The 13,207-nt window shown below is 36.1% G+C and overlaps 1 protein-coding gene across 1 annotated transcript in view; it reads right to left on the minus strand.

Moving 5' to 3' along the window:
- Positions 1-13,207, minus strand: part of LOC131037995 (pentatricopeptide repeat-containing protein At5g04810, chloroplastic) — a 208,176-nt gene that overhangs the window by 77,770 nt on the left and 117,199 nt on the right. The window contains exon 6 of the mRNA XM_057970262.2: positions 7,282-7,341. Within this exon, the coding sequence (XP_057826245.2) occupies positions 7,282-7,341 (60 nt within the window). The remainder of the gene's footprint in view (positions 1-7,281; positions 7,342-13,207) is intronic.

Here is a 13,207-nt window from a genome sequence, read left to right on the forward strand (position 1 = left end):
ACCAATGTTAAAAGACCCGAACTCGCCTTGAACTTGGTAAGCTTATTTTGGAATCCGACTTGACACCTAGACTTGGCAAAGCTTGGCAAAGACTCGACAAATTGAAAAACCCAAAAAATTCAAAGATTTTTAAGGATTTAAAATTTGCTTCATGCACCCTTTAATAAATAAACCTTAAATACACAATAATCTCATGAAATAGAAGTTCTTTGAACACATACACAAGTATATATTGATCACATAAGTACAAATGCAGATTTTAGATGAAGGAAACAACACATTAGATATATGAATAGTGTCAAATGCCTGCAAAAGTCTTGGAATATGAAATCCTTGGCATCAAAAATTCCACACAAATATCAAAATAAAAGCTAGAAGTCTATTGCTAAGAGGAGACTATATCACTCATCACCCCGACCCTTCAACAAGTGCAGCTAAGATAGAACCTAGATGATGTTGCAGCCATGATATCTACCTATGTCTTAGGCTCAAACTCGAGCTCAGTGGCATCCACATCATCATCCTCCTCCATTGGGTCTTCTCATGCTCTAACATCCTCTACCATGGCTACCTTTGCCTCTTGATCCACCTGACCAACCCACGCCAAGTCATCATCGCTGAAGACTGAATCATCTATCTCAGTGATTCACTCTGACTATGGATCAACCTCCTCTAAAGTGATAGGAGACATGTCAATGCCCAAGAACTGTTTATGATGGAGGCAAAGGTTGTAATGAACATACACAAGATCATCTTGTACCTTTTGGAGTGTGTATGCTCAAACAGACTCCAATTGCACTCACATCCTTAAGCGCTACATGGCTTGCTCAAGATATGAACCGCAATCCTCTATAGATTTGGTACCTTAGCACCAAACATCTCTCACCATGCATCTGAAATGAGAAAAAATAAAAATCAATTCTATTCTATAACTTTCATTTTATTAACATGGTAAAAGATAGAAAATTTTATTACCTGGCTGCATTAGCGTCCTTTCTTTGCATATGTCTCATGCAAAGTGGTCCCCTTTTGCATTCTTGAACATTTCTATCTCATGGACTATGTGTGCTCCAACTAATGAATCAGATGATATTCGCTCTACAACTATGTAGAGCCCACTCAACAGCTCCTCATCAACCTTAAAATCTACACGAAATTGGAATGTTGGATTAAGGTAGTAGGCAATGCATGTAAAGGCCTCTGAAGTTGATGGTGCCATCATTGATCAATGAAGTCCCATATGGGACCATACTTAGCCTCACTCCCTAAAATAATAAGATCTAATGGCCTCCTTTGCCCGATCCATGCCCTCATATATGTAGCCCAATGCGGGCTTCTCTCCATTGGCAACTCATAGGAGGGCAACTAGAGGCTCTATAAACTGCAATTGTTGTGAAACATTAAGTTTTAAGTTAAAACTTTTAACAATGAACATAAACACGTGTGAACAAATATACACAAATGAAATGGAAATGAGAACAAAAATATAATGGAAAGTTACCTGCACAATATCCTTGGCCGGTTGCCAAAAAGCATTCTCATCAATAACCCAATCAACCACATCAAACCCTGCAGAGGTCTTTGCATATGATGAAGTAGACCACTCCTCACTTACAAACATGTGTCTCAAGCGGCCTTGGACTAAAGCAAGGATTGCAATGTGATAAAATTGGTTGCAAAGCAGGTAATTCCTGGATGAGCCAGCCCTTTCTTAAGAAATTCCTTGTAAGGTTGAGGACCCAAATACGACTATATATGTATTTACAAATATTTCTTGTGTTCTCTATACATGTTTTGATCCAAATAATTTCGCCAAGATCCTCCAATATGAGATCAAGGCAGTAAGCAGCACAAGGGGTCCAAAACAAGGTGGATTGCGTCTCCATAAGAAGTCTACCTGCAGCAACATAATTTGTTGCATTATCTGTGACTATGTATACAACATTCTCACCCACCTCAGCCAACAATTCCTCCAAGGCCCGACAAAGAAACTCAACATTTTTCGTGTTTCCTAAAGCATCAATTGACTTCAAGAACACTATACCACCTAAGAAAGAAAAAAATCAACAATTCAATAAAATAAAAATTAAAAATCTTGAACACTAACTAAATGGACTTTATAAACTAAAATTATTTGAGGAAGAAACAAGAAAGTTCAATAGTGTTCTACTTATGTCAACCCAACCATTAGTCATGATGGTGCAACCTTTACTCATCCATATTTCATGATGCTCATCAATTGTGGCTTTGACATCAACCACCTTTTGAGACAAAATAACAAATTTTATCTCCACATCATTAGGGGCTTTGAACTCCGCACCACAAATAGTAATGGCGTCTATCATATTTTACCAATAAGGAGACCTAAAACAAAATTTAAAAACAAAATAAGCATTAAGTTATGAACTTCAAAATTAAAATCTTCAATGCCACATACCCTAAGTCTTAAAAACAAAGAAATCAATAGACATAGAAATCATATTGTATTTTAAAACAAAAATAATAATGATTACCTGGCTGTATGGAATGGAATGGTGCACTAGAACCAGAAATCTCCAACTGCACTTTTTGCAGCATCATGCTTCTCTTTATTCCAACCCATGCTCTCAAGTGATGGCTGGAATCTTGGAGTCGCACGTGGAACAAAATATGAATCTACTTGGAATTTATTTTTAAGATTCTAAGGCCCAATACTCACACTCGCACTATCATTGCCACTATTCATGGATCTAGGAAATGGAGGAATTGAAGAACTCTCTCCACCAATGTTTTCCATTTCTTCCCTTTGCTTCTTTTTTAATTCTTTTTTCTCTTCAAAAGCCTCTATTTGCATGTGTACTTCAAGTACAACATCAATGGGTTCTTTTGTGCATGTTTTAGCATCATGCATTGGTATTTGTGCAAGGAGATACTTCAAATGATTAATACCTCCCCCATTGTATTTTTTTTGCAAGGAAACAAGTTATTTCACCTTTTTTTATCCCGAGGATGGCATGTTTTCAAGTAGGATCCTTTTTAACCAGAGTAGACATTAAACTTCAAATTTCAGATCAATTTAAAAAATGAATGGTAAGCTGTAATATATAATAAATTATAAAAAATTAGCATTTACATTTTCTAATTGAATTACAAGAAAAAACTCAGAAGAATTAGGACTTGCAGTTAAAGAATTAAGGAAAAAAATTAAAAACTAGGGTTTGATTATTTGATAGCTAGGGTTTTTTTTCCATTAACCTAAAACAATATATAATTAAAACAAAAATACCAAAAAATGGAAGTTTGAATTCAAAAAAACAAAAAATTATTAACTTGCCTCTTCAAATTTGCTCAAAAAATGAAGATATGTAGCTCCAAATTAGTTGTGGTCTCCTCCAAATCATTCTTAAGCTCCTCTATGTACGTCAATGCAAGCTACTAACCTGCCCAAATGATCTTCAACCAATATTTTGTCGTCAATCAACCTGCTGGCTTTTTCTTCAATGGCATACTAGTTTTGCTCAAAGGGTTGTTTTTCTCTCCTCCTTGTGCTTGAAAAGAATAAGACTGACTTTTTGGTCACTTTTTCTCTTGGCTGAGCAGCAAAGTCCTTGGTTTAGGATTCGGTGAGTCTACCAAGACTCTGCCAGCCTCGGTCAGACTCGGCAAGTCTTGCAAAGTATTGTAACACTGCCATAAACCCTTAATTTTTGCCCCGACTCAGTTCATCAACACAAAATGCAAAATAAAAAAAACACGGGGCAAGTTTTCTTTTAGTTTGTTACTATGCATGTTTATCAAGCACAGGGCATAGCAACTTAGAACGCAAACAGCCAGTACAACAAAGTCAACATGCACAGCAACACACATCTTGCATAGCAATGTCAACTTTGTCATGCAAGGTACACAGCTCAGCCATAACACAAACAGCCTGCACAATAATACACCTTGCGCAGCAATGCAAATTCTGTCATGCAAGGTGTTTGTGTTGTTGCACATGGTTGTTGCATAGGCCAACTTCTAAGTTGTTGTGCATAGCATGTTTTGTTAAATATGCATAATAATATTCTTAAAGAAAACCTACCCAAAGTCCCTGTTTTCCACATGATGTGCTAATGGGTTAGGGTTAAGGCATACTAAGGATTTGGAATAGATTGCCAGGATGAAGATACACTATTTTATAAGAAAGAGCTTTTGCCATTTTGTGTTACTTTGTCCTATCTCTTTCAAATATTTATGTTGGTCTTTTCTCTTCTTTTTTCCTAAAATATAATTGGTTTTCCAAGTTATTCCCAAGAAAGATTTTGGTAGCAGAGAATTAGAATGAAAAGCAGTCCACGAAATTCCATGAATATTGCAATTCTGTAAGATACAAATACAGGATCAACTATTACTTTTCTTACCCTAAAATCTAAAAAAATATATGTATTTTGTAGAAAACATTCTTCTTTGTGAAACCAGCAAACTGATTTCTGGTACTTGGACTAATATTAAAATACATAAAAGGAACTTACAGTTACAATAACCTTCAACTTCAGTAGGAAACATTCTTCTTTGTGAAACCAACAAAATGATTTCTGGTACTTTGACTAATATTAAAATACATAAAAGGAACTTACAGTTACACCAGCCTTCAACTTCATTTTTCAATCACTTATCTGTATCACATCTAGTAAATTCCTGAACATTTCTAAAACTTTTCGACCAATTCCTACCTTATAGTTGTTAATGTTCTAGGTTAACTGGTCATGACATTTCGTTTTTGTGAATATTTCAAGTTTGTAAGATACCACATATCGGAACAGCTAATAACTTTCTTACTCTAAAATCTAAAATGTTTATGAATGCTATAGGGAACATTCTTCCTTGTGGAACAACTTTGTCTCGTATTAAAATAGCTAAAAGGAACTTCCTGTTACAGTAACCTTCAGCTTTAAGTTTCAATCCCTTATATCAAATCTTGTAAATTCTTGAACGTTCCTAAATCCTTTCCACCAATTCCTATCTTATGGTTGCTTACTGTTTGTTTTGTTTTTGTTTTTGTTTTTTGTAACCCAGTGGTATCCCCGCGACCCAGCCCAGCGTCTCCCCTCGCCTTATATGGTTGTTTACTTTATAGGTTATGACACTTCTCCCTTTTAGATTCATATTGTTCCTCAAAAAAATTTACTTTGCATTATGCAAGTATATGGAAATGTCAATATTATCCATATTACCTTCGCATTTTTAACAGAGAATCTGAAAATCAACAATATATAGTGTGTGCATTTTCAAGGGAAGAATATCAGGTAAATTTTCATTTGCCCTATCCTATGGGGTCATCCATCAATAAAAGTTAGAAGACTCATTGAGTTAAACAAGGAAGAAACATTTCAAGGAAACGTAAGATAGAATAGACTAACAGACAAATGTAATATCTTTTGCTAACTCTGATCCAAATTTGCTGATTAGAGACTCAAGGAATATCGTCAAACACTTTGCACACAATGTTTGATTTTGCTGATTAGGACTTCAGTTTACCTTGCTATAAGTTTGTATGCTGCAAAAGATGTTTTTTGAATGCTACCAATGATGCAAGATGGATTATTAATGTAATAGAAATGATGTGCTAACTATTCTTGACCTTTCACATGCATATAAGTGACTGGAATTAACTTGTACAGCTAGTTGACATATTGTCAAACACTTTCCATGCATCCTAAGATAGTCAATATGTACCCACAGCAACTAGGCATTAATGCACACACTTGGCATGCAAACTTAGTTTCAATCCTTCTTATTCAAACTGAAATGCTAATATGTAATGGACTGATTACAAGTTCTGAGAAATCAGATTACAATGCTCAAATTATTGACTTATCCTCATTGCATGGCCTCTGCTAATATGACAGAGGACTGTCCTAATGGCTGCAACTAGCATCGAACTGAAAACATTGCATAAGATATGAATTTATGATAGTGAGAACCTGATAACAAGAGCTGTAAGGATTTGCTGATGAAGATTCTACACTCAGAAATGCATAGCAACAGATTATTGCCCACTTGCTCATGAAACCGAACCCTTGTAAATCCTTTGATAAACTCCACTAAAATACCTTAGAACTATAGTGTTTACTATAGCACGACACTGTTCACACCACTATAGCAGCTGGCACAAATTTTGATATGCAAATGATTAACTCTTTAACATTCTGATCTTCAATGAAACCCTTATAAATTTTTGAACTTCTTCACCAATAAAGCACAAACATGACCTCTGAATAAAGGCACCAGTATTTGCACAATCAAAAAGAGGCTACATTCTCCAAGATTGAATTTACAGTGAAACCCTAGGTTTCTTCTTCAAAGCCAAAGCTTCTTCAGAAAAGACAAATGTTGAAATGATTCCAGAATGAATGAAATGAAATCCAAATCCCCTTGTATAATGTTTAATTTGCATTTGTCTTCATCTCCTTTAATTTGCTTTAATTTCATTTCTTTTTTCCCTCCTTTTGGTGCACAACATTAAAATATAAAGTATACTTTATTAAACACTTATATCTCCCCTTAAAATAACACTTTATCACTTATTATAAAGTATACTTTTAAAACATTTAAATCTCTCTTTTAAATAAAGTCCACTTAATTTATCAATGATATGCACTTAATAATTAATTATTATTAAAGTATAACTTTAATAATAATTCTAACATTATAACTCCATCATTAATCATTATTTCTCAATTCCGACTGAACCTGGAACCATTGTATCCACTATGCATCCAACTGCCTTACTAAAAATAGTAAGGGTCCCCTCTAACATCCATTAACTTACTATAAATAGAAAGCCCCTCAAAATGGAACCAAAAACTTCTGAATAGCCTAACCTCAGAATATACCAACAATATGGAGAGGAAAACACTGCCATATGCCAACTGAAGAGCTCCATAACGCCCAAACTAGACCCTCTAATCCACCATACTAGCCTACGAGGGTCAAATGATAGGCTAATCATTCAAACTCTAATGCTCACAAAAATGGGGACATTACAACAAAATGCTAATATCATTAAAATTTGTTTTGAAAACATCAAAATAAGACAAGTGGATCTTCGTAAAGGAAAAAAACATAAGATAAATGAGTACAATTCTCAAAATTCACATTGCTCATTTATCTTATGTTTTGTAATACTCAAAAAATGTCATTATAGATTTTTGGATAAAAATATAACTATAAAGTATAAACAACATGAACTATTTAAGAAGAAAATTCAAACAGTAATTTTCAAAGAGAACAAAATTTAAACATGCTTAGATCAAAAGATACCTTGGTATAACAATGAATAAGACACCCAAAACTTTTGACTGAAGGCTCCATCCCAGATTCCTATACAAATGTAGAAAACCAGTGATGATGATTAATCAGTCAGAAAAGATTGAAACAATCTAAAAGCACTTTCTACAACCCTTACCTGCTTATTAAAATGACAACTTTGTATTTCAGTTTAAAAAAACAAGCTCTACATATATAAGAATAGCATGTGTTCAAAAGATAATAAAAGATAAATAAAATGCATTTGAAGCCATTACATTTTCATACTTTCTTGTGTGTCAGTAACACTTAAGCATTAAGATTGAAAATTTGAAAGCAAAGAAAGAACAAAACCAATAACATATTGGAAAAGGGAAAACAGTATTAAAATTCAAAAAGCCACCATGTGTGTGTGTGTGTGTGTGTGTGTGTGATACCAGACTCAACTTGGCACAGACTATGTAAGCTGATTTTAGACTCGGACTTAGACTTAAAACAAAAAACTGGCATAAACTTGAAACTTTGAAAAAGACAAAACAGAGATTTTTTAAGGAACCACTTGAATTTCTTTACAATCCCTTTCTAAATCAAATTTAAACACAATAACAAACTATTTTGCTCACATACACAACTATACATCAAACAAATGAGTACAAAAGAGGAATTGAGCCAAAAGAAACAAGAAAATTAATTTTAATAATCATTAGTATTTGTAAAAGAAATTGTAGCATCAAAATTAAAAGCACAACATTGAGTCATGATCTAAAGTAGAGATGAGTCTATATTACTCAACCTAGCATCACTAGGTTTAATGTCACTAGCTTTATGGTGGATCTTGCAATCACATCTCAGACAGATCCTCAATTCTGTTGCACCCATGATACATGCACGTGTCAACAACATCCAAGAGCTGAACTCGTGCTCTCTCCTCCACCATTTATACCATCTTTGTCACAAACTCAACTTGATCAACCCATGCATGGTCATCCTCAACCTCAATTCAATCTAATTATACAGCAAGCTCCTCTAATGCAGTTGGAGACAAATCTACAGCTAAATCTGTTTGTCAAGGAAGCAAACATTGTAATGAAACAAATATATATATATATATATTGGCGTAAATTTGTTGAGAATACTTATTTATATGTCATGTCCCCTTCACCCAAGAGGTATAAGTTTAAATTTTCAAATTAAATAAAAAATATTATAAACACTAGAATGATAATATATTAATATTATAATTATTATTGTTGTCCTCATTTTTGTTCCAAAAATGAAGGACCACTACATGAAATTTTTGTGAAAAAATGAAAAAATTTACTCTATGGCATGCTTCCCGATGCAGAATTTTGACTAATCCTTGGACTGGCTTAATCATCAGTCCATTCCCGAACTACATTTCGAATTTCGCCAAATTCTGGGTTCGTTTGCTATGTCTTTCCTTCAATTTCGGGTTTTAAAAACCCGACTGCGGGTGGAGAATTTTCTTCAAACTGCAAGTTTTAATGATATTCATTGTTTTGGTTGTTGTAGGGGAATTTTTAGCTTATTACATGTGCATTTTTATTAAAAGATGTTACTTGCAATTTGTTTTAAATTTTCCTTCCTTCTTTTGTTATTTTTAATTGTTTTTTGGTCCTGTTTAGTTAAAATAGGGATTTTTTCGCCCAATTACAAGTAAACTTGCAGTTTGGTCTAAAAACCCCTACTTTAATGGTTTTTACATGTAATAGGGATTTTAAATCTCCATTACATATGTGCAAGTATTTCTAACTTGTTGTTTCCCTTTTACAAGTAAACAAAACTTGTATTCCTCTCCAAAAAACCCGATTTTGCCTTGCAAGTGCATTTTTGACAATTTTAAACTTGTCATTTGTCCAAAAAAACCCGATTTTGGCTTGGCAAGTAAAAAGGTAAAAATAAAACTTGTAGTTTGCTACAAAAAACCCGATTTTGGCTTGTAAGTGGAAAAAGTGAAACTAGAACTTGTCATTCTCTCCCAAAAACCCGATTTGCATTCCCTTATGCAAAATCGAACTTGTTTTTTTTTCCAAGAAACCCGAAATGCAAGGAAAAACGGTTTTTGACCATTTCAAGGCAATTTTTGTGGAGAAATTGTTGGAGAAGGAAGGCATTTTGGCTTGCATCCTCTTCTCATGCATTCATGGACATCTTTCACGCCAAATGGAGGTTGCATTGACTGGTTTTTCGCCCTAGATCAGCAAACACGTTTTTCTTTAATGCCAGATTTTGAGGGATTAGAACTTAATGAAGCTGCATTCTCCTAAAACGTTTGGCCCTCTCTTACCTATGCGTGGAGTTTGAGAAGAGTTTTTAGCTATTTAATGATGCCATTGAAGATGCAAATGATGGCCACGTTTTTCTCCACGTGACTCCTTTGGCTACGTTTTCCAAACGTTTGTCATCATTTCTTCAAATCCTTAAGCGTTTTGTTCCAATCCTCTTGGTTGTGCTCCCTTATTGGCATTTTAATCCTCCAAATTCGGGATTGCTGCTACATTTATCAATTTGGCGCATTTTTGCAAAAACGTGATAAGGGTTTGGCATTAGGGATTGCTTCTATTTACCAGTTTTCCTTCTTCTTTCCAAAGATTATTGCATTTTTGGAGAAGCATTTGCATTTTCAAGAAAGGTATGGCTTCTTTCCTTTCTCTCCTTTTTTTATTATTTTCTTGCTTTCTTGGTTTTCTTTCTTAGTTGCATTTTTGTAAATATGTGTTGTTCTTCGCCCAAAACTCGGCTTTTGTGAGAGGACTTTTCCCCTTGGTATGCAATTTTCAAATTGCATTGTTCTTCCCAAAAATTCCCTCTTTACTTCTATTCGGGATTTTTAATCTCGATTACAAGTTCGCTAGAAATTCTTGTTCTTCCCCTACGGTTAAGGAATTTAACCATTTTTTGTTAAAATTCCAAGTTAAAAAGTGTGAAATACCTCTCCCTTGCAAATTCGGGTTTTGAAAACCGGATTACATGTTGAAGAGTTCTTCCCATTTTCATGAAAATGACTTTCCCGGATTTTCCCATTTCTATCCATTCATGTTCCCCATATCCGTACTTTCCACTTCCGTCATTTCCCGCAAGTCAAAAACTCATTTTTCGTCCATTTCTCCATTTTCGAATTTACAAGTGTACTTGTATTCGGGTTTTAAAACCCCGATTGCATCTATGTCCTTTCCAACTTGTATACTTGTGAAAATTCTCCCAAGATCCGACATTGGTCAAAGTCAAGATTTTCCCATTTCTACATATTTCCCCTCTTCCTCTCACAAAATCGTAAAGTTCGAGAATCAAAGTTTTACACATTTGGAGAAAGAAGAATGATATTTGCAGCTGACTATGATGTTGCGTTAACCCTTTTAAGTCTTCATCACAGTATTCCAGGTTCACAATCAATGACAGATTTGTTGGCATCTCCAACTCCAAAGAAAATGAAATACAAATATGACAAATATCAGAATGAGGTTGCACCTTCCTAGGTTTCTTCTCCTTTAGATCGCATCAGAGACACGGAGATAGGGCATGTTGATATGGCAGAATTCGTCAACAAGGTAGAAGATCCACAGGATAATAACTTGCAGCGGCTATTGGACAGCCATATCCATCATGCATCTTCCTTCCCAGTGGCTGCCCTAGAACCTGAGTTTGTTCTTGCATGCGCCCATCATTTTGACAAGGAATCAAGAGTCATCAAAAATGATGATGGTGAAGCTATAATTCATCTCGATGCCAATACAATCGAGGTGGTCTTTAGAATACCTCCTGCACCTGTTTATATGGAAATCACCAAAGAAAGTGCAGCAGAATATTATGTGAAGAGGGAAAAAGATTGCAAGCGGCACATCAATAGGTGGATCCAAGACCCACGACCTTCCTTCTCAAGGTGGGCAAAGTTGTACCGCTACAATTTCAAATGGGAGATAGGAGACACCATCACTCTTCTCAGCAGGATGATGGGCCTTGAGCATTCCAATGTCTTTGAGCCATGGATGTATCAGTTCATTATGTTCATACGGCAGTCACATCACATTTCATGGGGGAAGTCATCAGCGATGCCTTGTGCGAACAACTTGCAGCAGTTCCTACCACCATGACCTTCTTCATGAATTCTTATTTGGTATATTTAGCAGCATCACTTAGACACTTTCTAGGTCTTTCTACCAAGGGTGATCGCTCACTTATACCAGTTTGGGAATATTATGACCAGTTGCCATTGAGACCCAACAGAATGCATTTCAGAAGGGTCCAAGATACATCTTCGGATATTTCATGTGTCAGTTTGACAGAAATCTCAGGAACAAAAGAGTATCAGATGAGGCATGGGTCAAGGTTTCTGAGTATGGGTGTTTGTTTCTACAATTTCCCACCTTCACCTATATGAGGATAAGATGCTATGATGGTCAGCCATACATGCTTCCGAGATACCCAACTGATAAGACAATTCTTATGAGTTGGGAAGACAGATCATGGCTGTTCACACATTTCAGTCTACTAGACACAAGGTTGGAATGGGGATCTCTACCACAAACCCATTGAAAATTGCCCGATACTCCCTTGTCACGTTTGTTAAGGCTAAGGCCATGCAAACTGAATTGCAGGAAATCAAGCTCAAAAGGTTCAAACCTAGAGCTGATTTTGATTATAGGGGTATGAAAGAGAAGATCAAGAAATCTTTTGTGCATGTCCATCGCATTGAAGACATTTGGGTAGATCTCCGCACAGAAGCCGAAGTTCTAAAGATGGATTACTGCAGGCTCACTGTTGAGCAAATTGTTGATTTGAACTTGGCAGATATCCCACAAGGGATGATTGATGACGGGCATATACTTGATCCTGAATACACTTCACGGAGGGTTGAGGAAGCTCCACTTCCTTTGATCCAATGGTCACACAAGGAGTGCATCTCCATCCTTGACAGATTTCAGCCTATCTTGGCCAGCACCAATGCATGGCTGAAAAGTAAAGCTGTTAGACTTATAAAAATCAAGGTTGGTAAAGAAGATGATTCTACGGAGCCTCTTGGATGGAAAGCTGAGATTCAGATTGACAACAAGAAGGGTGCTTCATCTTCGGGCACGAGGATCAAGTTACAAGTCAGTCGTGCAATAGTGCTTCCTCCTGAGGAGACGACTGTTCGTGGGAAGGAAAAATCACGATTCCATGTACAGGTAATTGATCTAGATAATCCAGAAGAGGGGCAGCAATCTGATGATGCTCCTAAGCCTCCAGTTTCAGACTCGCTTCATGAGGTCGTTCCTCCAGTTTCCATTGAGACGCCTCTTTCTCCTCCTGATTTGCTTGTGGATGAGTCTCCTCAGAATGCAATTCCCATTTCAGCATACGAGCCATCTCCTGATCATCAAGAAGAAAGTGTGTTGAAAGTTCCAGAAGATATTCCCACTTGCATTCACTTATCAGAAATTGATACTTCCACTTCTGGTTTTGAAGAATTCATGAGGCAATCTTCATGCCCATTGGTAACTGAGCAAACCGTGGTCGCTGTCCAAACAAATATTCCTCCCAGGATGACCACGGTGATACAAACAGAAACTGCTTCTCCTTTGCCTACGGCTACTACTGGAAGAGAGTTGATGACTTTGCCTCCATGGCTTAGTTCTTTCACCCTGAAAGGAAAGAAGCAAGAAATCTCACCTGACGCCTTGACTATCAGCAACTGAAACAATCCAGATCTAAAGTTGCTAAGAAGGCCAAGACTATCTCCAGAGTAACTGTTGATAGTAACAAGATGAAAGTAGCTGAAATTGTGGAACCTATTGCAGATAAGCCACTTGATGAAATGTCAGCTGTTGATTATAAAGTTACAAGGATAGAGTTGGGCAAGCAAACGCATGAGGTCATTAAACATGATGCTCAGTTTTCTGTTGCTTCACTGGTGCAAAGGTGTGATGAGCTTCTAGCGAAG

This window comes from Cryptomeria japonica, chromosome 6 (assembly GCF_030272615.1).
Source record: "Cryptomeria japonica chromosome 6, Sugi_1.0, whole genome shotgun sequence".
Classification (NCBI taxonomy): Eukaryota; Viridiplantae; Streptophyta; class Pinopsida; order Cupressales; family Cupressaceae; genus Cryptomeria; species Cryptomeria japonica.